The 25,090-nt window shown below is 55.6% G+C and overlaps 2 protein-coding genes across 3 annotated transcripts in view; one reads left to right on the top strand and one right to left on the bottom strand.

The window, feature by feature from the left end:
- The window catches only part of CLUAP1 (clusterin associated protein 1), a 63,740-nt gene extending 59,289 nt beyond the window's left edge, over positions 1 to 4,451 (top strand). The window contains exons 11-13 of one of the 2 annotated variants that reach the window (XM_063171256.1): positions 1,954 to 2,009; positions 3,644 to 3,685; positions 3,947 to 4,451. In XM_063171256.1, coding sequence (XP_063027326.1) covers positions 1,954 to 2,009; positions 3,644 to 3,685; positions 3,947 to 4,102 — 254 coding nt within the window. In that variant the 3' untranslated portion in view covers positions 4,103 to 4,451. The remainder of the gene's footprint in view (positions 1 to 1,953; positions 2,010 to 3,643; positions 3,686 to 3,946) is intronic. The other variant, XM_063171257.1, reaches the window with a different exon arrangement.
- A 719-nt stretch (positions 4,452 to 5,170) lies between these two features.
- On the bottom strand, positions 5,171 to 22,988 carry NLRC3 (NLR family CARD domain containing 3). Its single transcript, XM_063171430.1, has 18 exons — positions 22,757 to 22,988; positions 17,026 to 17,163; positions 14,361 to 16,086; positions 13,721 to 13,807; positions 12,955 to 13,038; positions 12,654 to 12,737; positions 11,735 to 11,818; positions 11,547 to 11,630; positions 10,648 to 10,731; positions 9,839 to 9,922; positions 9,340 to 9,423; positions 9,153 to 9,236; positions 8,837 to 8,920; positions 8,139 to 8,222; positions 7,948 to 8,031; positions 7,341 to 7,424; positions 7,100 to 7,183; positions 5,171 to 6,357 (listed from the first exon to the last, which is right to left on the bottom strand). Exons 2-18 carry the CDS (start codon positions 17,030 to 17,032, stop codon positions 6,267 to 6,269), a joined length of 3,003 nt encoding a protein of 1,000 aa, XP_063027500.1. The 5' UTR covers positions 17,033 to 17,163; positions 22,757 to 22,988; the 3' UTR covers positions 5,171 to 6,266.
- Between the last annotated feature and the right edge of the window lie 2,102 nt (positions 22,989 to 25,090).

Raw genomic sequence — 25,090 nt, 5'->3', positions numbered from 1 at the left:
GAATCTCTCTCAGCTTTGTCTTCTTTTAGCAGCTCCCTGCAGCTTTCTCTTTTTTGAGGTAGTCATTCCCAATTTTGCACTTCATGGTGAGCCTTCTACAGAGTAAAATTGCAGTTAAACTCAAGGGTCATTTGTAGGCTGGGCAAAAATGGGGTTCTGTTGTCATCTAAGGATGTCAGGTGTAATCACCCCCAAATTTATATCATTTAGTGTTGCACAAATTAGAGCAAAAGTCTCCAAAGCCTGAAGACAGATGTATCCAGAAATCTTTTAATTCCATCTCCACTTCCTGTGTTACTAGCAACTGCTGCATAGAGGCCTCTGCTTTTCATATAAAGACATAAAATCCTTTTAGTGATCTGCCTTGATACAACAGGGTTTTTTTGGTGAGCTGTGGGTGAGTTAGGAGCTTTTTCCCACCACTAACTCAGCTCAAACTGCGTGGGACAAAGGGGACCTGTCATCTTTTGTGCTTTGGGAAGTAGAAAAAACAGAGATTTGCCAGGGTATATTTTAAAGCTGCCTTGTTTCCATGCTAAAAACAGCACAGATTGGATTGTTCTGGATTGGAACAATCCATATTTGGCATGGAGGAAGCTGGTGATGGCAGGAAATGAACAATTGGTGTGATGGGATGGACACAGCAGGGCTGGAAACAGGATCCAGTGTGGAGTGGGTTCTGTGGCTGCAGCAGCAGGGCTGAGTCACCCAGGCAGCCCCCAGGAGCTTCTCCCTGCTCCCAGCTCTGCCCTCCCCATTCCCAGCACTCCCTCCCCAGCAAGGGACACCTGCCAGCATTCCCCATGGCCTCAGGGTAGCTAAAAGCAGGGATGCTGTGTGCTCCCATCAGGAAATTCTTGAGGTTTGCCTGGGTTTCCTGTGAGATTCAATCCATCCTGCAATATCAGAAAGGGTCTGAGCTCTCTAAAGGAAAAAGGGTTCATTCACCACATGGAAAAAAACAAGCTTTTGTTCTCTGTGTACCAAAGCAGAGGAAGAAATGTGTCAGTTCATGGATTTTTTTGGGTTGGAAGGACTTCTCAAGATGATCTAGAGCAGCCTCTCTGATCTAACAGAAGGTTTGAGCTGCTTGTCCAGGACCACATCCAGTTTGGGCTTGAGTATCTCCATGGATGGAGACTCCTAAACTTCTCCTAGCAGCCTTGTCCCAGTGTTTGGCTGCCCCCACATAATAAAAGGTTTCTTGGTTAGATAGAATTTCCTGTTTCTTAATGTGCCCATTGCCTCTTGTTCTGCCAGAGCCATCAGGCTGGAATGAGGTGGCTCTGGAAATAGCAGAAATAATCCTTGACTGGAACTAGAATCACAGAATCATTCATTCTTGGAGAAGAACTCCAAGGTCATTGAGTCCAAGGTTAATTACTGTCAGCCTTACCCCTCCTACCCTCTCCTGAGCAATGAGGCTTAACAAGGAGGGTGATGCATGGATTGGGATCTCATCTTCTCACTGAGGGATGAACCCTGAGCTTTGCCCTTCCTCCTCCCTCCCTGTGACCATGAGCTGGTTTGATGGGGATTCTCTTTGTTCTTGTGACACCAGCCAGGTTTGATGGGATTCTCTTTGCTCCTGTGACACCAGCCAGGTTTGATGGGATTCTCTTTGCTCATGAGACCATGATCCAGGTTTGATGGGATTCTCTTTGCTCCTGTACCACCAGCCAGGTTTGAGGGGGTTTCTCTTTGCTCCTATGACCATGATCCAGGTTTGATGGGATTCTCTTTGCTGCTATGACCATGATCCAGGTTTGATGGGATTCTCTTTGCTGCTATGACCATGATCCAGGTTTGATGGGATTCTCTTTGCTGCTATGACCATGATCCAGGTTTGATGGGATTCTCTTTGCTCCTATGACCATGATCCAGGTTTGATGGGATTCTCTTTGCTGCTATGACCATGATCCAGGTTTGATGGGATTCTCTTTGCTCCTGCAGGAAGAGTTGGCACACGGATCGTGGGATCAATGCAAGGTGGAGACACAGAGGAGGATGTGAGTAACCAGCTCATGTGTCTGCAGAGCTTCTCTGACAGGGCTTTACATGCCAGCTGGAGAGACACCTTTTTACCTGCTGAATCCTCACACCCCAGGCCTGCTTTTCCCCTCCTTTCCAATGGCTGACTCCTTTCCTTGGCATAGGCATATATTTCCTTATATTTCCTTTGTTCTTGGAGTCTGTGTGCTCCATGTGCTTTCACCCCATCCTGCAGTGCAGAACTAGTGGCACACAGGCTGCAGGAATGCTCTGGTGAGCTGTGGGGCAGATTTTTGGGAAGAGGGACCAGTGCAGCTGTTAAATATATGGACCTAATTCCCTTTCACTGCTCTAAAGTCACTCCTTGGAGCCCTGTGCTGGCAGCATCAGTGCCCTGGAGGTGGGACAGGGATGAGAGCAGGACTGTGAGCTGTGCCCTTGGGATTCCTGCTGCCCCAGGGCTCCTGGCCTTGCCCTTGGTTCTGGTTTCCATGTGAATGGGCTCACACAGCTTTTAAAAAGGCACAGGAGGCACTTGCTCTGTGTTTGTGCCCAGCCTTTGGCACCCATGGGCAGCATTTCTGTGCCTCTGGGCACACCTGAGTGGCCACATCTGCACCAGAGCCAGCTGCTGGGATGTGCTTGGCATTTGCAGTTAGCTCTCCCCACCATCCCAAAAAGCTGCTGCCATGCCAGGGGCAGTGGGGCTGTTCTCTCCAGTGATGCTGGAACATTGTTTTGGAGAGGGCTAGGAACTAGTACAGCTGTGGTCACTGTGGGATTGTGTTTGAGCCTGTGCTGCTGTTGATTCCCAGTGTGGGTGGAACCTTTCTGTCTCAATCCAGCAGACACCCCTCAGGGAGAGGAGTTCAGACATTTCTGGGAATCCCAGAACAGTTTGAGGTGGAAGGGACCTTAAAACCCATCTTGTTCCACCCAGAGACCCATTCCACTAGACCAGGTTGCTCCAAGCCCCATCCAGCCTGACTTAAAACAATTCAGGGGTGGGGCAGCCACAGCTTTTGGGGCACCCTCACCTTGTGTCTTGGAGAGAACTTGCAGCCCTTGCTCTGCTCTCTGCTCCTGCCAGAATGGGTTGTTGCCTCCTGCACATCCTGACCCATTTCTGGGAAGGGCAGAGTGCTCTGCTGTGGGTGAAGATGTCACTGTAGTCCCAGTGCTGCCTGATTGTCCTTGGCCACGTTAGTGACAGGTTTGGATGGTCACCCTCTGTGATTTCTGTTCCCTTCAGACTCCCTGCTGGCAGCTCTGTCCCTGCTGGCACAGCCCCAGCACATCAGGGATGGAAAGCCAAGGCCTTCAGCCTGTGACTTCCCTCAGCTGCAGCCTCTGCAGTTGTCTCATTGCTCTGCCCTCTGCCTGCAGCTTCTCAGAGCTCAGGGATCTCTGCAGGCTCTGCTGGTGTGTCCCAGCCCAGGGATTGAGGCTGCTTTGAGCCCCTCCAGGAGCTCATGGAGTGAGGAAGAGCCAGTGCTGTGTGCCCAGCCCCTGTCTGCTGTGATACCTGAGCTGTGCCTGCCTTTGCTGCCTTCTCCCCTGCTCCAGCCTGGGTACTTTCTGGTCTCTTTTATGTTCTTGTACTTTTTTTTTCCTGCTCTGCCTCTGGTGTTCCTCCACTCTGGCTCTCCAGGGGACCCCAGCCCCGGCACGGCCAGGCCGGCGCAAGGCTCAGGTGGGTTCCTCTCCTGGATTCCTCTCCTGGGATTCATTCTCTTCCACTCCCCTCCACTCTGTGGGCTCACAGCAGCTGTCACCTCAATGTTAAACAGCCCAGAGCCAGCAGAAGTCAGGGAATTTGTGTTCCTGAGCCCCGTGGGTGGGGAAGGAGGTTTGCAATCCATTGGGAGTGCAGGGGAACAACAACACTGCCATCCCTCATGTGGGGCTGGCAAAGGGCAGCCATGGTCATGGATTCCTGTTCCCTGTCCTGCAGGACGACTCAGGGGATAGTGAGATTGACCTGGATGAAGATGAAGATGAGGAGGAGGAGGATGATCTGGAAGATGACAGCATGGAAATCACCCCAGGCAAATCCAGTCTCCGAGCCAGGAAGCCAGAGCCACTGGAGCAAAGTGATAATGACTTCTGACCCTTCAGGAGCAGGAGGCCTCTTGAAGCACCAATTTTGGAGAAGCCAGGAGCTAATACCCTGCTGTCTGAGAAGTGTGTGTCAGTGTGAACTCAGGAGTTGGTAAATAATGTTCATTAAACCTGAAAATTAAACTTGGATTGCCAGGTTTGTGAATCTCAAAGCATGAGCAGTTTATCCATAATGAGAATCACAGTAATGTGCACTTATTTCCATAATTGCACTAAACTGGCTCTTGTGCACTGCAGTGCCAGAAGCCTCACTCCAGTGAGCATCATGTGCCTGATTTCCCTGCATTTTATTATGTCCAAATAGATTTCTTTGGCTTAATAAAACTGGATGAAAAGCTGCTCTGGGAATGCATCTCAATTGGTTTTAAATCTGGCTTAAATCTATTTATCCTAAACATATCCTTTACTTAATCAAGGGCTTGTCTGCACAAAGAGCAGCACCAGGGAGACTGAAGGAGTGGAGTTAAAACTGGAGAAATCTCCAGGGAGACCTTGCAGGGCCTGAAGGGGCTCCAGGAGAGCTGCAGAGGGACTGGGGACAAGGGATGGAGGGACAGGACCCAGGGAATGGCTCCCAGTGCCAGAGGGCAGGGGTGGATGGGATATTGGGAATTGTTCCCTGTGAGGGTGGGCAGGCCCTGGCACAGGGTGCCCAGAGCAGCTGTGGCTGCCCCTGGATCCCTGGCAGTGCCCAAGGCCAGGCTGGGCAGGGCTGGGAGCAGCCTGGGACAGTGGGAGGTGTCCCTGCCATGGCAGGGCTGGGAATGAATGAGCTCTGAGATTTCTTCCAACCCAACCATTCTGTGATCATCTGACTCCTGAAAGCAGGGCTGCAGTTTGAGTCACAGTTTTCTATTTCGTGTAGATGAAAAAGTGACTCCACAGCTGGTGTGCACAGAGGCAGAGCCTCTCTCTCCAGGCAGCAGTGCCACCTAGCCTCCAGCACAGCCAGCAGGCAGGTGGCAGAGCCCTGCTGGTGCCAGGCAGCAGCCCCTGTGCCAGAGAACTGAGCTCTCAGCCCGGGCAGAGGAGCACAGCCCATCCCAAATGTCCTGCAGTGCAAGAGCAAGGCTGCACAAGGCATCTTCTCATCCAGAAATGAATTTATTCCCAAGCATTTACATCTCCAGAGCTCAGCCCAGTGTCTGTGGATCAGCCCCAGGTCCCTGCATAGCCACTGGCTGCCCTGAGTGTGGCAGAGTGTCCTGACAGGGGACAGAGGCTTCAGGGGGCTCTGAGGGTTCACAGTTTGGCTGCTGGGTCACCTGCAAACCTGGCACCTCTGGGAGTCCCTGGGTCCCTGCCACACAGACAAAGGCACCACCTCTGCTCTCCTGGTCAAAAGGTGACCTGCAAGGGACAGACCCTGCAGCTGGGACATCGGGAGGACGTGTCCCAAGGTCACAGAACACCGTGAGAGCAGCAGGAGGTCCAAGAGCTCCAGCCTGAAGCTGAGAGCTGAGCTGAGGCAGTCCTGGTGTAGCACCAAGGTGTACTGGAGACATCCCACCCTCAGGCAGTGCAGTTCCTCTTACATTCCCCTGCTTACTCCTCCATTTTCCTGAGGACTCTTTATTTTCCAAGATGGTTCCACTCCTATGCCTTGGGTTACTTCTTCTTGTTAGAGAACAGCTCTGCCAAACACTGCAGGTGTGTCTGGCCAGCACCAGCCTTTTACTGAGGGCACAGCACCAGCCAGGACCTGCTGGAGTGCCAGGTGCACAGCATCACTCCCACCTGAGCAAGGCAGCAGCAAATCTCTTGTGTCTAGCTGGGATTTCAGAGGACCCTGCTGGACTGGGCTGGTTTTAGCCAGGGGTGACAAGGCACAGGAGGAGTTGCTGCCACCAGCAGATAAATCCCCCACAAAAACAAGGTCTGGCTGTGGCATCTGCCCCTCCTCACACCTATTTGCATTTCCCCCATTCCCTGTAGCTCCCCCAGGGCCTGGATGAACAGACACGGGCACACACATCCCTCAGCTTTCAACGCGAGTCTTGACCCTCCTGCACTCCTGATCCGACACCCTCGGTCCTCCTGGGCTGTTCCAGGAGCTCAGGAGCTGTCCTTGCTCCAGTTCTCATCCCTGAGATGGGCACTCTGCAGTCACCCAGGGCAGGAGCACCCCAGTCCCCTCTCTGCAGCCGGGTCCCTCACACGTCCACGACGCAGTCGGGCGCGTTGCTCCGGATGGTGTCCGCGATCATCCTGGCTCCCGAGTGCCCGATGAGGTTCCCCTGCAGGCTGGGGGGAGAGAGAGAGAGAGCTCAGGCTGGGCAAGAGGCACAGCAGGATCCTTGGGGACAGCAGATGGTGCCCAGCTTTGCACCAGCATCTGGTGTCACCTTGACTTGTAAAGATTCTCTAAGCCTTCTGATGTTTACATTCTTGTCATGAAGTTTCTCACACATTTTCTGTAAATAACTTATTGGTTTGCATTCTTTTATGGACGAGGAGAAATTTGATGGATTGTTGGTTTGTCCAGTGTCATTGGAGAGGTGGGACTGTCATCCTCCAATCCACTGGCACTTTTGGGAATCTATAAATGTTGGAGTCAGAAAAGAAACTTCCCTTTTTCATCTTGAGAACAGCAGTGCGTGCACGTTGTGTTGTTTCGTGTCCTCTGGTGACAATCTGGCATCACCTGTGCCCACCCCACCCTGTGCAGGAGGACCCTGCTGGTTGAGAGCCCTGAGGCAGCCAAGGGAGGAGCTGGACACAGTCCTGGGCAGCTGGAGGGGCTGAGCCCCTTCTCCCCTGGCTTTGGAGAGGATTTCTCTTTTGAGGTGGTTCTTTGGCCCAGAGGCATCCCTGGAGGGGAGCTGAGGGTACCGGAGCTGTGTGGAGATGGTGGTTTCACACTGGGAGGAGCACAGGATGCCCCTGCCCTCTGGGGCAGCCAGGAGAGGGCAGGGCTGGCAGGGAGAAGGTCCCTGCATGGTTCCATGGTCACCTCATCCCTGCCTTTCCTGCAGCAGCCACTTACTTGACATAGGTGAGGCCGTGGTTGCCCCTGAGGGCCGTGGCGATGCAGATGGCTCCGTCCATGCCCAGGGCGTTTTCCTGCAGGCTGCGGGAGGCAGGGGGGTCAGACAGCGCCAGCACGTGTGGAGGGAATGCACTGAGCCACCTGCTCAGGGTTTGTCCTTCTGGGAGCCCTGGCTTGGCCATCCCCGCTGTTCCCAAGGGAACGCCTGCCCGGGCTGTTCCGGGGCTGCGATACTTACTTGAGCCTGCGGAGGCTGCGGTTCACCTTGAGCGCGTTGGCCACGGCCTTGGCCCCGGCTGGGCCCAGGGAGTTCCCCCGGAGGCTGCAAACAGGGGAAGGGTGAGGAAGGAAGGACAGCCCGCAGGGTGCAAACACAGGAGCGGTGAGGAGGGACAGCCCGCAGGCATCAAACAAGGGAAAGGTGAGGAGGGACAGCCCGCAGGCTGCAAACACAGGAGCGGTGAGGAGGGACAGCCCACAGGCTGGAAACAAGGGAACGGTGAGGAAGGACAGAGGACAGCCCGCAGGCATCAAACAAGGGAAAGGTGAGGAAGGACAGAGGACAGCCCGCAGGATGCAAACAAGGGAAAGGTGAGGAGGGACAGCCCGCAGGCATCAAACAAGGGAAAGGTGAGGAAGGACAGAGGACAGCTCGCAGGATGCAAACAGGAGCGCTGAGGAAGGACAGCCTGACAGCCCCGGGGGCACAGATGAGAGGAGATGGAGAAGTGACACCCAGGGACAGCTCTGGGAGATCACAGAGGGCAGGAGCAGAGCTGAGCCAAGGGCTCTCAGACACCCAGGGCCCCGTGGCACAGCCCTGGGTGCTTGGTGGCCCCACTTACTCCAGGACCTGCAGGCTCTTGTTGACCATCAAGGCTTCTGCCAGGGCTTGGGCACCAGCCGTGCCAACTGAAGCCGCCTGCAGGCTGCAAGGGAACACAGGGACCTTCAGCACTGTCCTGAGTGGCCATGGTGTGTTAATGAGGGTAACTGGGCTGTGACAGCAGGGCCCTGCTGCAGCCTGGGTACTCACTGCAGATCTGCCAGCGTGGTGTTCACCTTCAGTGCAGCCGAGAGGGCGGCCATGCCCTCGTCTCCGATGGTGTTCTCCTGCAGGCTGGGACAGAAGGGCTGGGTGTGCCCATGGTCTGGAACCAGGGCAGGGACAGGGCCAGCACAGGCCCTGCTCTCCCAGCATCCCCAAATGGCTTGGGACAGCTCCTGGAGCATTTAGAGCATCCCCAGCCAGGGGACACAGCAGATTTGCAGGGCCTAAAGGGACTCCAGGAGAGCTGCAGAGGGACTTGGGACAAGGATCTGCAGAGATTCATTCCAAGATGTGGCTGAATGAATATATGGTCCAAAGGGAGAATGATAAAGACAGAAGTTCCTCACAGCTGGAGGAGGGACCAAAGCTACTTTCAGCATCTCAGAGCACTTGGGGAAACAAACCAGGCACAAGGATAAGGGTTTGTAGCACAAGTGAGAATGGCTTCCCACTGCCAGAGGGCAGGGTTAGATGGGGTATTGGCAAGAATGAGGTGGGCAGGCCCTGGCACAGGGTGCCCAGAGCAGCTGTGGCTGCCCCTGGATCCCTGGCAGTGCCCAAGGCCAGGCTGGGCAGGGCTTGGAGCAGCCTGGGATGGTGGGAGGTGTCCCTGCCATGGCAGAGGTGGCACTGGATGGGCTATCAGTAGGACCCAGGACCCATCCAGCTGTGTCCCCACTTACTCGAGGCTGACCAGGCTGCTGTTGGACTGTAGTGCTTGTGCCAGGGCCGTGGCTGTTTTGGCCTGGATGAAGTTCCACTGCAAGCTGCAAGCAGGAGAAAATGAGAGGTGAAGCCTTGGGCTGTGAGCGTGCCCTGATCCAGCCAGGCTCCACAGCCATCCACACCCACCCAGGGATGTGCAGGACCCCGTGGGCCCATCCAGGATGTCACAGCACAGCTCCCAGGGTGCCATGTCCCAGCCTGGCGGGGCTGAGGGCCAGGAGCAGTGTCCCTGCCCATGTCCATGCCGGGGTTTTAGGGCCCAGGGACACTCACTGGAGGGAGGTGAGAGCACGGTTCTCTCCGATGGCCGAGGCGATGGCCTGGCCCCCGTCGTCACACAGCAGGTTGGCCGCCAGGCTGCGGGGACACAGGGCTCAGGTCACACAGGAGAAGCTGAGGACAGCTCCAGGGACAGCATGGGGTGGTCTGGGTGCCCTCCTGGGGCCCCCATGGGACTTACTCCAGCTTCCTGAGGGTGCTGTTGCTGCGCAGGGCGCGGGCGATGGCCGGGCCCCCCTCCCCGCCGATGGAGTTCTCCCTGAGGCTGGGGACAGACACAGGGCTGGGGAGGGGCAGCCAGGGCAGGGCAGGGTCAGCTGCTCCCCCTGAGCCCCTTCCCCTCCTGCTCTGGGCTGAGGCCATGGACTGAGCAGAGCAGTTTGTCTGAGACCACCCCCATCAGCTCCTGCAGCTCCATTCCCTGTGTTCCCTGTGGGCCCATGAGGGCTCTTTGCCAGCCTCCCATCCCTGCTGCCATCCTGTCATTCCAAGATGGGGCTGAATGAATATTGTCCCAAAGGAAGAAAGATAAAGACACAGAGAAGTTCCTCACAGCTGGAGGAGGAACCAAAGCTGCTTTCAAGCATCTCAGAGATGGAAATAACCAGGCACAAGCTCTGAGAAGCTCCCAGGTCCCAGCCCAGCCTTTGGCCAGGGTGGCTGCAGGGGCTGTCACTCACTTGAGGCTGAGGAGTCCCCTGTTGGAGCAGAGAGCTGCTGTCAGCGCTGTCACCCCTGCACTGCTGATGGAGTTGCTCTGGAGACTGAGACAAACAGGGGAGGTGTGAGGATGGGCCAGTCCTGGCATCACAGCTGGGCTGCAGGGCCATGGCTGGGGTGGACAGTGCCCATTTCACCAAGAAAAGGGCATCTCCCAGCCACAGGGAACAGGGAAACCAAGGCAGAAGGAGCAGCCCTGGGAGCATCCAGGGTGGGATCAGCCGTTCCTGCTGGCCACAGCAGCCCCAGCCCCAGCAAGCACAGGGGACAGGGCTTGCAGCACCCTTGTCCCCACTTGTCTGTCACCATGGCTGCTGGCTCAGCTGGGCACGTGGCTCCCACGGGTTTGGGATCCTGGTCACAGGACAGCACCAGGGCACAGCCACTCATCAGCAGAAGCCACCAGCCCTCCTGTCCAGGGGCTGTTCCCATGGGGAGTGAAGGTGGCACCATTCCAGGCTGACTCTGCCAGGCCCCAGCCATTCCCTCCCTCCTCAGCCGATTCCCGTCACTTTTGAGAGAGAAAACACCCAAAGCTCCTGATTTCCTCCAAGCCAGAATAAAAAGTCACCGCTGGGTTTTAGGATTGATTCTGCCAGAGTCCCTCCAGCCTGGCTGCTGCTGGAGCTGCCACATCGTGTCCAGCCTGCACATCCAGGGAATGTGCAGTGACACAGACATGGGGAGGGCCTGAGGGGTGGCAGATTTTGCTGGCAGGAGGAGGCTGGGCTCTGTTATCAAGGAGTCCAGGCATGGAGGGCGAACTTACTCCAGGCATTGCAGGCTGTGGTTCACCCTCAGAGCTTCAGCCAGGGCAATGGAGCCACTGTCTCCCACTGAGTTGCTTGAGAGTCTGAAACAGAAGAGGAAGGGTCACAGACATCTTTTATGAAAAATCCTTTTTTTGGGATTTTTCCTCTTAAGAATCTGAGAGGCCTCAGGAACAAAATGTAAACATTGATTATCTGCTGCTGTGGAATGCAACAGGTGCATCTGTGATTGGTCTCATGTGGTTGATTGTAATTAATGGCCAATCACAGTCAGCTGGCTCAGACCCTCTGTCCGAGACACAAGCCTTTGTTATCATTCTTTCTTTTTCTATTCTTAGCCAGCCTTCTGAGGAAATCCTTTCTTATATTCATTTAGTATAGTTTTAATATAATATATATCATAAAATAATAAATCAGCCTTCTGAAACATGGAGTCAGATCCTCGTCTCTTCCCTCATCCTCAGACCCCTGTGAACACGGCCACAATGAAGCCTGGAGCTGCCAGCAATGGATTCACCTCCCCCAGGCCCTTCCTGCTGCAGCAGTGAGCATGAACTCGCTGCCACCTCACTCCCCACCTACACACACCTCTGTTCTCAGGGCTGCTTTGAGCTGGAATAGCTTTTAATGTTTCCTCAGGGCCTGCAGCCCTGCTGCTTCCCTCTGCCAGAGGGGAAACAGCTTCTCCTTCCTTCACGTGGCTCCTGCATGCCTGGAGGTGCAGACAGCATCCCCACAGGGCTGCTCCCAAGGCTCTGCTCTCTCCATCCCCACCAGCCCCGCTGGGCAGAGCCAGCACTGTCCCTGCTGCCTGGCACACAGCCGTGCCCCTTTTCTGCCCACAGATCCAGGGGACATGGCCCTGGCAGTGCCATCCCTGCCCTCACACCGTGCTCACATCAGCTCCCTCAGGCTGCGGTTCTGCTTCAGCGCCTCGGCCATGTTCCGCGCACCCTGGGCTCCCACGGCGTTCTTCTGCAGGCTGCAAAGGCAGGAGGCACCTGAGAATGGCAGAGCCACGTCCCCACGGGTGGCACCCACCCTGCTGGGGGCTGGATGGCGGGGACACCACGTCTGGTCACTCACTGCAGGGTCAGCAGCCGGTGGTTGGTCAGCAGGGCCTCGGCCAGGAAGGCGGCGCCGTCCTCCTTGATGGAGTTGTGCTGGAGGCTGTGGGACACAGAGTGAGGCCAGGCAGGGATGCTCCCACAGCAGGGCCAGGGCCTGGGGCCACCTGCCCTGGGGTTTGCTTGCCCTGGCTTGACAAAGGGGTCTGGCCCCCAGGCACCCCTGACCAGGAGTCTCCTTCCCTCCTCTGTCGCAAGCATCTTTTAGGAAAAATCCTTTCCTTTGGGTTTTTCCTCCTGAGAAGCTGGGAGGCCTCAGGAACAAAATGTAAACAATGATTATCTGCTGCTGTGGAATGCAACAGGTGCATCTGAGATTGGCCCATGTTGGATGTATGTAATTAATGGCCAATCACAGTCAGCTGGCTCAGACACAGAACTGAGCCACAAACCTTTGTTATCATTCCTTTTCTATTCTTAGCTGGCCTTCTGATGAAATCCTTTCTTCTATTCTTTAAGTATAGTTTTAATGTAATATATATATCATAAAATAATAAATCAGCCTTCTGAAACATGGAGTCAGATCCTCGTCTCTCCCCTCAACCTGAGACCTCTGTGAACACTGTCACACTCCTCTCCCATGGGATTTTCCTTCTTCCACCAAACAGCACCTGGGAGCTCCCATGCACAGAGAGGACCTCAACCTGGACTGCAGCCCCAGCCCCTCCCTTCACTGCCCCAAGAAGCAGGAGAACCCCAAATTTCTGCCCCAGATCTGCCCCATTCTCTGGGTCTGTGCCAGCTGCACTCGTGTGTGCCCAGGCTGTCCCCATGTGCTGCCCTTGGAGCTTGGCAAAACCCCAGGGGCACAGAAGGTGCCTGGAACGGGGCCTGCCCTGGGGATCTGCTCAGGAGATGCTCCAGAGGTTGAGACTCACTTCAGGGATTGCAGGATCTGGTTTTTTTTCAGGGCATCAGCCAGGGCCTTGGCTCCGGTGGGGCCGATGGAGTTGCTCCGCAGGCTGGGGCGGGACAGCAGAAAAGCCAAGGTTAGCAAAGCCAGACTGGCACAGGCCCAGCTTAAGCCAGATGTCTCCACATGGCACTGCTGGGGTGGGACAGGAGGCCAGCAGCTCGTGGTGGTGGCTTTAGGGGGTGGGATCCAGCCCAGCCACGGGCAGGGAATGGTTCCCACTGGGAATGGGGGCACCACAGGGGCTGGATAAGGGGGACACTTACTCCAGCACCATCAGGCTCCTGTTCACCAGCAGAGACCTGGCCAGAGCTTTGGCTCCCTTGTTGCTGATCTGATTTTCTGCCAAGCTGCCCAAAAAAAAAAGGAAAACTGGGTGTTTTTCCAGAGGAGAAAGAGACTGGCACAGAGCCTGGCATGTCCCAGGAGGCAGCTGGGATGGGTGAGCAGGGAAGAGCCATGGGGAGCATTTGGGTCATGGTACAAGCAAAGTGATGGATGTTCTCCTGGGGGGCACACCAGGCAAGGACTGCAAGGACACCATTTCTGGACATAAAATTTGTTTGTGTCCCATAAAGGAGCTCGGATGGCAGCATGGGGAACTCTGTGCAGCCTTGAGGAAGAGGAGGAGGTGGGGAAAGTGGGAGCCCATCTGTCTGGGATGAGGCACCTCCCTGCATGGGGGTCAGGAGCCTGTCCCCTCCCTGCAGCAGGTGCTCCATGCAGGGCCTCGAGTGTCCAGGGATCTGCTGTGACCCTGGGAAGTGGTTTGTTAGGATAACCCATGGATTTAGTGATGTTTTTTTAGGAACAGTGAGGAGGCAGCAGTTCCAGGAAGACTGGGCAAGACAATTTTGGGGTAAGGTGACTGTGCCTGGGTGCAGGGGATCGTGTGGGGCTGTCCTTGTCATCGGGCACCCTGGGGAGCCAGGGGGAGACACATTCCTGGGGGACCCTCACCCTGATTTTGCAGTGCCCCCAGCTCCACACTGCATCCCCAGGACATCCCACCCACCTTGGGCCAGGTCCTACCTGAGCCTCTGGATCTGGCAGTCCTTCCCACTCAGCACACTGCCCAGCAGCTCCATCACATCGTCCTTAAACTGGTTATTGTCCAGCCTGCAGGACACACAAGGAAAGAGCAAGAGCAGGGGTTTGGAGAACAAAGTGGGGAAAGGATCATCCTCCCATGACATCTGCCTGTCCCAGGTTTAGAAACTCAAGGACAGAAGCAGAACTGAACCAGTGCCACCCCTTCTGCAGGTGGACAACATTTGGTGGACCCAAGTCTCCATTGACACCTGGGGTTGTGAGTCACAGGGGAGAGAGAACTCATTGCAACCTCCAGTACTTAGAGGGGACTTACAACAGGGAACAGGTTTAAACTAAAAGAGGAGAGAATTAGATTAGAATTTAGGATGAAATTGTTCCCTGTGAGGGTGGGCAGGCCCTGGCACAGGGTGCCCAGAGCAGCTGTGGCCGCCCCTGGATCCCTGGCAGTGCCCAAGGCCAGGTTGGATGGAGCTTGGAGCACCTGGGACAGTGGAAGGTGTCCCTGCCCATGGAACTGATGGGTTTTAAGTTCCCTTCCACCCCAAACCAGTCTGGGATTCCACAGTCACGGCCTGGCACCTCTCCTCACACCTCCCGGTGCAATTCCAGCAGGACTCACCTGAGGCTGTGGCAGAAGAGGAGCTGGGAGAGCAGCCTCTTACACACATTGTAGGTGAGGCAGTTGGACAGGTTCACCTCCTCCAGGCACACATCAGACACCTGCAGGAGGTAAGCCAGGGCAGAGCAGTTGATGGGGGTGAGCATGCCGGCCAGGGTGCCGCTCCTCAGGGCCTCCTCCACGGCCTGGGCGGTGTCGCTGTGCTGCAGCTCCTGCAGGCAGCGCATGGCGTTGACGGCGCGCCAGGACACGGCGTGCTCGGCCTGCAGGCAGCCCTGCAGGGCATCCACGGCCTGGCTGCGCCACCCTTCCTGCTCGTCCTGCAGCAGCAGCCAGCCCGAGAGCAGCCGGTTCACCGGCGGGGACAGCAGCCCCGAGAGGAAGCGCATGAAGACGTCCAGCTGCCCGTCCTGGGCCTGCAGCGCCCTCTGCGCCGCGTTCCTGAAGTGGCTGAGGAAGCCCAGCTTGGGCCAGGACACGCCGCTCTCCACAAAGAGATCGAAGATGGCTCGCTTGGCCGCCGTGTAGTAATAGAGAGCTGCCAGGAACTCCTGGATGGTCAAGTGGGAGAAGTAGTAGGCTGTGGAGGCCGGCAGGTCCTCCTTGAGCAGGAGGCGGGTGCAGAGGCAGCTGTGCAGCAGGGAGAGGTCGATGCCGTGGGCCTTCATGTCCTGCTCGTAGAACACGTGCTTCCTCCGCAGCAGCCCGTAGAAGGCCAGCCTGCCCAGGCTGCCCACCAGCTTCTTGCTGGTGTTCACAGCCTGCTCGATCCTGAGGGCTTCTCTCGGCTTTTCCAGCCAGTCACCACTCAGAGCCATTTTGAAGTAATAGGAGTAGATTTCTGACAGGGTCCTGGGGACCACGGGCGCTTCTTGGGATTGATCGTTGCTGTGTTTGAGGAAATAAGCGATTGAGGAACCAGCAATCCTGCAAAATCCAGGAATGGTGCACAGGACATGGAGCGACCTGTTAGCCCTGATGTGCTGCAGGACTTGGCTGGACAGATCTCTGTTGTCCAGGAACATGTGGTCCAAGAAGTCCTTCATCTCTGCAGCCCCAAAGCCCCGGATCTCCGTCATGCGGTCCACCAGCCCGCTGGGGATCTGCCCGGCCGCCGCTGGCCGCGCCGTCACCCACACAGAGGCCTCCTGCAGCAGGTTCCCCCTTATGATGTTGGTGATCAGGTTGTCCACTTGGATCTCCTTCTTGGGATCAGTGCAAACCGCTGCGTTGGAGAAATCCAAGGGCGTCTTGAACTCATCCAGGCCGTCGAGGATGAGCAGGGTGTGGGCGGCCCCGGCCGGGATGTGGGGGCAGGCTGAACTCAGGAGGCGCTCAGCAGAGAGCTTCTCGTGCGTGTTGAGCTCCTTAAAGGTGAGGGGCAGCACGAACAGGATGTCCCTGCTGATCTCCCCCTTTGCCCAGCTGCACACAAACAGCTTCACCAGAGTGCTCTTGCCGATGCCGGCCGCGCCGACGGTGACGGAGATCCGAGGGGGGATGCTGAGCTTGGAGAGAGGCAGGAACAGCTTCTCCAGGGGGATGCTCTTGGACGTGCTGGGCAGGCCCTTGGTGGTCTCCACCTGCAGGATGTCGTGCTCCTTCTGCTGGATGTCGGTCAGGCCTTCCACCAGCAGCAGGTTGGTGAGGCGCTGCAGGGCTCCTGTCTCCAGGCCATTCCCACAGGAGCTCTGGAGGCTCTCCACGTGCTTCTGCACCATGGGTTCTGCACAGAGGAATGAGACAGGGGTGAGGAGGAAGAGGAGGAAGCACAAAGGCAAATGACAGAACCTGCTTCACTTTTCTGCTGTGCCCATGCTTACATGCTGGTGGGAAGGGTGGCAGGGCTCAGAGGGCACCAACAGGCCTAAAGGGCCCTGGTCAGCCTCACAGTCAGTCCAGGAGCCCATTTAAGCTCAGCCCTGGGCCTTCAGCCTCAGCTAAAGCTGTGTTGTAGGAGTTAGATCTTGGACCTCATCGTTCTGACCTTGCCTGGTGGCCCCTGGGCTGTGTCTGAACCTGGTTGCCCTTGTTGGGCCTGATCCTGACCTCTCAATTGAGTTCCCACCTTGGCTTCATCCCTGCCTCATTGCCATGGACTCCCTTGGACTTTCCCTGCTTTCCCTCCTGCCTGGAAGGCTCCTCAGCCCTGAATCTCTCACACCATCATCCCCTGGTTGTCCAGCCTTTACTGGGGGTTTAATTTCACTGTGACACCTGAGCCAGGGGAGCAGGACAGGGCCAGCGGTGGCCACCAGGCTCAGCCAGGAGTGCAGTTCATCAGAGAGTCCATGGCAGTGAGGCAGGGATGAAGCCAAGGTGGGAATCGATCGAGAGGTCAGGGTCAGGCCCAGCTGGAGCCCCCCAGAATGCCCTGCCCAATCCCTCATTGTGATGATGCCATCCCAGAGCCCTGGGAGCTGCTGGGTGAGGGCAGCAGCTACTGAAACTGGAGCCAAGGAGACTGAAGAGCACAACCATGAAATGCTGTTTCCTCCTGGGATCCAAAGCCATGCAGGGAACAAAGCCTGAGCAGGATCGTGTCCCTCCAGAGGCAGCCATTCCCCGGTGCGGCCTTGGACCTGCTCACACCCTGGTGCCCTCCTCACCCATTTCTGACCCCAGCACCCCCCCAGGGTGGCAGATCTGCCCAAGCACCACTCACCTTCCATCAGAGGCCTCCTGTGGCATGGGTGGTGCCAGGGTGAGGGGTGCTGTGGTGGCAGCAGTGTCCCATGGGCTACCCTGTGTACCCTGGCCGCTCACGGCCCCACCCGGGGCTCCTCAGCCCCTGTCCATGGCCCTGGGGAGGAAGAGGAGAAGATCAGGAGAGGTGTGGGAGGGAGCCCACTCTGAGCTGGCTGTGGGTCAGCCAGGGGGTCACTCATCAGCCTTTGCCTGGCACAGAGCCCCCTTCAGTGTCAGGGGCACAGCTGGGCCCAGACCTCCAGTGGCACACGTGTGGTGTCACAGACATCTTTTAATGAAAATCCTTTCCTGAGGATTTTTTCTCTTGAGAAGCTGAGAGGCCTCAAAAACAATTGTAGACAATGATTATCTGCTGCTGTGGAATGCAACAGGTGCATCTGTGATTGGTCTCATGTGGTTGTTTCTAATTAATGGCCAATCACAGCAGTGCTGGCTCAGACAGAGAGTCTGAGGCAGCTGCCTTTGTTATCATTCTTTTCCTTTCTATTCTTAGCTTAGCCAGCCTTCTGAGATGAAACCTTTTCTTCTATTCTTTTAGTATAGTTTCAATGTAATATATATAATAAAATAATAAATCAAGCCTTCTGAAACATGGAGTCAGATCCTCATCTCTTCCCTCATCCAAAGACCCCTGTGAACACGGTCACACGTGGTGCCTTCACCACCAGCACCATCTTCCTCAAGCACAGAGGGGCATGACCTGCCCTGGCAGTGCCCCCGTGCCCTCTGTGGGTCACCTGAGTGTCACCACTGCCACCAGGGCTGGGAGCTGCTGCACCTTGTCCTCTGTGCTGTGAAGGAAGCTGTGGGGCGGCAGGCAGTGATGATGAAGGGCCTGCTTTGGTTTCAAACCCACCTTGGCCCCATCCAGTGCCTCTGTCAGGGCTTGCTGAGCGGGGCCAGCACCACATCCTGTGCAGAGCTCTGAGGATGCTCTGAATCATCACCTGCTCCCTCCCCCTCGCTGCTGCCACACCACGCTCAGGGCTTGGTGGTTATTTTTGAGAGGTGTATCTGCTCAGAGCCCTGCTGCTCTTCAAGCAGAGGCAGAGAGGGGAAATCTCCGTGGCTGAAGGTGCTCCCAGCTCCAGCTGTGCTACAGACACTGTGCTGTGGCCTCTGCACCAGCCCCAAAGTCATCTCCAGGCTCTGGAGATGAACTCCTGAGCCCCAGGGGATGTCTGATCGCAGCAGCAGTGCACACACAGTGTCTCAAGGCCTGTGTCTGGCATCTTTCCTCCCCTCCACGTGCCCTGCAGGGTGTTCTGGATCCATGTGAACACCTCCATGCTGGTCAGAGGCTCTGCAATGGGGTCTCTCCCCACAGACAGCCTTGCCTTTGTCCAGCCCACCCCTGAGGGGAACAGGGGCACTGTGGGGGCTCTGGTGCAGCCTCACCAACATTAACACTCCTTTCCCTGGTCACACCAAAGGTAACACTCCTTTCCCTGATCACACCAAAGGTAACACTCCTTTCCTTGGTCACACAAAGGTAACACTCCTTTCCCTGATCACACCAAAGGTAACACTCCTTTCCTTGGTCACACCAAAGGTAACACTCCTTTCCTTGGTCACACCAAAGGTAACACTCCTGTCCTTGGTCACACCAACATTAACACTCCTTTCCCTGGTCACACCAATATTAACACTCCTGTCCTTGGTCACACCAAAGGTAACACTCCTTTCCCTGGTCACACCAACATTAACACTCCTTTCCCTGGTCACACCAATATTAACACTCCTGTCCTTGGTCACACCAACAGGTAACACTCCTTTCCTTGGTCACACCAACATTAACACTCCTTTCCTTGGTCACACGAAGGTAACACTCCTTTCCTTGGTCACACCTCCTCTAGGGACAAAGCACAGACGCAGCTGGACCAGCCAAACCTGGCAGAGCTTCTGGTCCATGGTGCAAAGCCCCAAGGCGCTTGGAGCTTCTGTTCCTGCTCCCTCCCAGGGGCCCATGTGGGGTTTGTTTCTCCCACCAGAAGCACAAGAGGGACCTGGCTGTGTCACAGGGCTGGGTCCCTCACACACCTGGGTCTCCCATAGAGACAAGGGGCATGTCCCAGTTCCTGAGGAGCCTTTGCAGGGCTGGGAGGTGCTGCTGGGCAGGGTCTGAGCTCACTGCTCTTCCCTTCAGGATGGAACCTGCCTGAGCCCCTGGTGCCAGCGGTGCCAGAGGTCCAGGAGCCCTGGGCAGTGATGGTGATCCCCAGAAAAGCCTTTTTCTCCATACTGACTCATCACCCCCCAGGCAGTGGCCTGGTCAATGAAGACACCATCAATTAAAGGAGCTCAGTGATCAATTCACAGCTAAATGTTCACCCTGTGATGTGTTCTTGTTTCTAACAGGCCTGGAAGGCTCAATTAAGCTCTTGCAGTCCCAGGGTCTGTCTCTGGTCCTTGCTGCACTGCCAGGATGGATGAAAGAGGCTCTTGCTGCAGGGATGGAAGGGGTTTTGCTGCAGGTGTTCCCTGCAGGGATAAAGGGATTTTGCTGCAGGTGTTCCCTGCAGCCCTGCCTCTGAAACGGGGCCTTTTGATGGGGGAAACCTGCTCCAGCACCAGAGAGGGTTTGATGTGTCCTCTGCTGCTCCTTCACAAAGCAGAGACATCTCACCAGGAGGATAAAGCAGCAGTGGGGATAATGCAGGGAGGGCTGTGAGTTCTTTCTGGTTCCAGGAGCTCCAGGGGCAGCTCTGGGAGCACAGGGGCTGCTGGAGGCTGTCCTGGGGCTGGAGGAGCCCCCAGCTCCCACAGGAGCTGTCTGAAGGGTAAGGGCTGGCCAAAGCCAAGCTCCATAACCCCTGCAGGCTCCCAGGTGTGTCCAGGGTGGGACCAGCTCATTCCAGAGCCCTGCCTGAGGTGTCCATCCTGCACATCCCAGCTTTGCCCAGCCAGGACCCAGCAGGGACAGTGTCCCCCGGGCAGCCACAGGAGCAGGGAGGCAGCTTTGTGTCCGCCCTGCCCTGCCTGTGTCCCCAGGGAGATGGGATAAGAGGACAGGAGGCTGCCCAGCCAAACTATGAGTGGCACCTGCAAGCCCCAGGGAGAGAATTTGGGATTTTCTTGGCAACAATTTGGCATTAACACTTTGGTTTTTGCTTAGTGCAATCCAAAGGTCCAGCCTAGGAGAAAATCCTTTCCTCTAAGGATGTTCAGACAACACTGATGTGTTCTTCCAGCAGCTCCAACCCCACTGTTCCTATGAACCACCATCCCTGAGTGTCCCTGCCCAAAACCCAGCAGTGCTGGGAGCCACAAGGGCTGTGCTGGCAGGTCCCCACCATGGTCACAGCCAGTCCTCTGCCACACAGCTGCTGTGCTTTCATCGTGTCTGCCCCAAGATTCCTGACACCAACCCCAGAGAACACAGGCCTAGATGTAGCTCCTGCTCATCTCTGCCTCTAATTATGTGCAGCCTCTAATTATGTGCGTGCAGTGTCACCCCTGGCAGTCCAACACCACCAGAGGAATGTGGGATGGAGGGACAGCCCTGAGATGGCCACAGCAGGGAGCATTTACTGCCTCCAGCCCTTCCTGCTGCCCCAGACAGCCCCACCACCCTCAGGAACCTGCTGGGGACCAGGCCAGGAGCTGTCCCAGCAGCAGCAGAGCTGCACCAGCAGTGAAATCTGTGTTTGTCCCCTGCAGATTCATCAGTGTGGGGAGAGGGGCTGGTTGGCAGCTCCAGGGGGATTTCCCAGCTCCCAGCACAGCCCTGGGCACCCGACCTGCTGCCTCTGGGGCTGGGCTGGGGTTACACCAAAGGGCTGGGCAAGAGCTCCTGCATGGTGCAGCACCCACAGATGGAAAACATGGACTGAGCTACAGCATTTAGATCAGGTTAAAAGCTTCTTACATGGTCATGCCCAGGTGGGAAGTGCCCAGCCCAGCTCACTCCATCCCCAAACACACCAAAACCTCAGCCTGGCCATCTCCATATCCCTGTGCCCCCATGGGAATGAAAACATTTCCCAGGCCAGCAGCTCCAGCTGTTCCCTGAGCTGAGCGAATCCCGAAGCCAGGATGCAGGCTGCCACCTTTTGGCAGGATGGAAGAGACTTCACATCGTTAATTTCTGCTAATTAAACGAGGCAATAAAATACCTTCTGCATTATTACTCAATTAGGAGGCTTGCAGACTGGCAAGTAACTCAGATATATAATTTACATATTAAATTTTAAACTTAAATTTAAAGTTTAATATGTTTAATAATTTTAAACTTTAAAATTTTTAAATAATTTTAAAATAATTTAAATAATTAACATGTTTAATAATTTTAAACTTAGATTTAAAGTTTAATAAATTTTCTACTTAAATTTTTTGGTCTGGGTTTAATACCAGGAAAATTGATTGGCAAATTAAATGTATTTTATGTCAAATTTAATCTCTCCCAGGTTTGAGTTTTGGCTTTTTGTTTCCTTGAGCCCCAACCCCTATAACAGGGCCCAGACACAGCAGGGTTAAATACAAGGTGAGGGAACATGAATGCTAGCAGTGCCAATCCCAAATCTCACCAGAAAAAAAGGAAAAATCAATCTATAAGTGATTCCAAACACCTAAAAATGAAGCTAATTTTGGAGAGCAGGTCCCTTGCAGGGCACTGCTGCACCTCACAAGCTGCAGAGTGAAGGCTGATGCATTTCCTCAGCTGGCCGTGCCCTGAGGATGCTTCACCACAGCAGTGCAAGCAGCTGATTAAACAGCAGATGCTCCCAGCAAACAGCTCCTGCCCTTCCCAGCCCCGGGATCTCAGGATATCAGCAGGGAAACTGCTGCCAGCCCGTCCCTGTGCCCCCCACAGCCCAGGGATGCAGGGATGCTGACAGATGTGGTACCCAGCCAGCCTTCCTGGGCTTGCAGAGCGCCCCAGAGCAGCTGCAAGCTCTGCAGGAAGGAATTTCTGTGCAACATGAACAACCCGAGTGGGAGGTGTCCCCTGGCTCCCCTGTCTGGCTTTGGGGAACTCTTCCATGTGGTGGCCAAACGCTGAGTGAGGGTGACGCCCCAGGGGTGACAGCAGCCAGCCTGTCCCCAGCAGCATTTATGGCCACACAGTGCCCAAAAGGGCCTAAATAACAGCAGGGTTGGGTCTGATGCCCTGAGGCAGCCCAGGGTGCCCAGCTGGGTGCAGGGCTGAGCTCCAGCCCCCCAAATTGCTCCTGGGGCACCCCCAGGGCCCTGCCCCACTCTTTGGTGCAGTTGTGCCACAGGTGAGTGTGTCACTTATACCTTCCTTTTCTGTTTGTGGTACATCTTGGGGTTTATTTTGGCTTATTTTGAAGTTAATTAGCTCAGCAGATGACATTAAGGGGGGAAGCCTCCCCAAGGCTCTGGGCAGGCAGGAGAGCCCGGCTGAGGCTCCTTTGTGCCCTGGCAGGCAGAGCAGGCAAAGGGGACAGCATCTGTGACAAGTGCCAGCTTCCCTGTGGGGTGCCACGCTCATCTCCATCACTCTGGGCTCCACCTCGTCCTGCCAGCCTGGTGGCCGTGCCATACCGTGCTGTGCCATGCGGTGCCGTGCCAGGGACTTCTGCCCATCACTCCCTGCCCTGCTGCCTTGGCCCAGTGACTCTTTTTCACATGGCCATCACAGCACGAGCTCTGCAGCAGTTTGTCCCCACTCGGGAGAGCCAAGTGACAATTCTCCCTCTCCCCACACCCCTCCAAGCCCCTACCTTGGCCTCGGGCCCCTTGCCCGGCTCGCTGTGTCAGCAGGGCAGTGGCGAGAGCATCCTCACGGCCCGGGAGGATGCAGCCCCTCCGTGTCCCGCTCAGCTCCTTGTCCCCAGCGTTTTCTCCTCCTGGACGATGCTGAAGAAGAGGCAGAAGCCACCCTGCCCGCTGGTGTCCCCCGATGCCACCGGGGCCGGGGGATGCTCGGGCAGCACCTGGGCAAGGTGGGTCCGCCTTGCCCCGCCGCTTCCAGCCCGGTGGTTTCCGTCTCTTTCCGTTCTCTCCGCGCCCCTTCCTGCCCTGGGTCTCGCAGATCTTCCTTCCTGTCAGTGTGGGGCTGCCGGCTATGCAAATGGGGCTGAGGGATCGGCCGAAACCCGCCCGAGCCCCGCAGCCACGCTGGGGCTGCCCCATGGGATGCTCCGTGCAGGGACACTTCCCCCGCTGCCCACTCTTTGTCCCAAAAGCCGCAAACCCGCCCCAAATAACACCCAGAGTGCTGTGAATTCACCTGGAGCGAAACCGAGAGCTCGCCCCGGCCTCGGAGAGCCGAGGGTTTTGCTGCACAGCCCCAGCCCTGGCCAGGAGCGATGGGAATGTCCCAGGGGAGAGGCTGGAAGGGCAGCAGCTCTGCCCTTCGGAATAATCCCAGGAGGAAATGAAAGCTGTGCTTTGAAAGAGTGGGATAAAAGGGTAGGAATAGCCTGCCTTTCCTCCAAAGCCGTTCTCCTGTCCTTGCCAAATGCTTCCTGGAGTGGGATTTGTGTGGGAAGAGCTGGATCCCATCCGAGCCAGGAGCCAGAGCTACCAGAGCAGCAGCACCAGCGGGATCTCCCTTCCCCACTCTCCATTCCCTGCCCTCCAGGTGGGCTCGGTGATGATTTCCCATTATTATTCCACAAAACCCTCCATTTGTAAATCCTATAAAATATTTCCCTGGCATTCAGACTAATGGTGGCTGATGGAGTTGGTGGGGTCAGGGCGGCCTCGTGGCCACGGAGCTGTGTTTGGGGAGTGTGAAAAATGCATATTTTATGATTGGCTTTTCGCAAATATTAAAACGAATATTATATGTGTTGTGTTAGAAAGTAACGCTGTGTTAATTCTCTTAAGCAGTGTGTTAAATATAGTTTTAGGTTATAAAAAATGTTAAAATAGAAACTGTGCTATGTAGGATATTTTTTTTAAAGAAAGGACTTGCAGCGAGATAGCAGCCACGGGACTTCAAAATCTTTCAGAGAAAAAGAATTTATTGCTCCATTATCAGAAGAAATGAACTTCTTCCTGCCTCAAAGGCGCTGTCAGGATTCAGAGGAAGAAGTTGAAGGTGACCAGACAGAATCCTGTGTTTGAATGGAATTTATGCATCATGTATGAGGTGTATGAATATGCAACAGGCTGTTGTTTTTAAGGGTTAATCCTTTGTTAACGTGGGTCCTTTTTCAGGCTCATGCTGCCCAGAAAAGGTACCCAGACATCCATAACTCTTTGTTTCAATTGTTCTCATATTGTCCTAATTCAAATTGTCCAAATTATTATCACTCTAATTGTATTGTTATTTTTATAACCATTTTATTACTATTAAACTTTTAAAATTTCAAGAACAAGTGATTGGCGTTTTTCACCGGGAGGAGAGGTGGGGGCAAGCAGGAATTGGCACCTCCAGCACCACTTCGGGCCAGTCTCGCTCTGTGCCCACCCCGGGCTGTGCCCTGTAAAGGGTTAAAACCTTTTCTCTGGTCTGTTGGTAATTTCCCCGTCTGGAGGAGGGTTTCAAGAGGAGCTGGCGCCTGGTAATTCCCAGCAGCCAATCTGTAGCTGAAATCCCTCACATCCAAAATGACTGCGCAGAAACCCCGGTCAGGGCTGGACCTCCTCCTTCTTTCACAATTCGTCATTGATCTGAATTACACATCTGTGTAACACATCTGTGTTACACAGGCTTCACGGATTTTCTGGGTCATTTACCAGACTCAACCCCCAATTTCTCAATGTATTTATTCACTAAACCCAACCTACAGAGTTCCCGGCAGCGTGGGTTTGCCCGCAGCCCCTCCGGAGCTGGCAGGAGAGGAGAGGAAAGGTCCGGGGTGGCTCTGTTTGTTGATTCGAGCGGTTGCTTGGCACACGGTGCTCGGGGACAGCTCCTCGGCTCACACCTGCCCACAGTCACCTGCCTGGGGACAATAAACGGTCCCAGCTCCAGAGGGAGCAGCAGGACCAGCCTGGGGAACAGCCCGGCCTCCACAGCAAGGAAACCTCACTAGTCTGGGATGCTCGGGGGGGACCCGAGGAGGAAGGGACACAACTCCCGGTCACCTCCCAGAGGGTGACGC

Source organism: Melospiza melodia, chromosome 18 (genome assembly GCF_035770615.1).
Source record: "Melospiza melodia melodia isolate bMelMel2 chromosome 18, bMelMel2.pri, whole genome shotgun sequence".
In the NCBI taxonomy this organism is placed as follows: domain Eukaryota; kingdom Metazoa; phylum Chordata; class Aves; order Passeriformes; family Passerellidae; genus Melospiza; species Melospiza melodia.
The sequence above is the reverse complement of the archived record's forward strand: the minus strand, read 5'-3'. Positions and strand labels throughout refer to the sequence as shown.

Excerpts from the sequence above, each read along its gene's own strand:
- NLRC3 (XM_063171430.1), bottom strand. Across the intron at positions 11,631-11,734 it reads CACCGGCTGCTGACCCTGCA|CCTGCAGAAGAACGCCGTGG; the intron begins GTGAGTGACCAG and ends CTGCCTTTGCAG. Across the intron at positions 8,921-9,152 it reads CGTGCTCTCACCTCCCTCCA|CTTGCAGTGGAACTTCATCC; the intron begins GTGAGTGTCCCT and ends TCCTGCTTGCAG.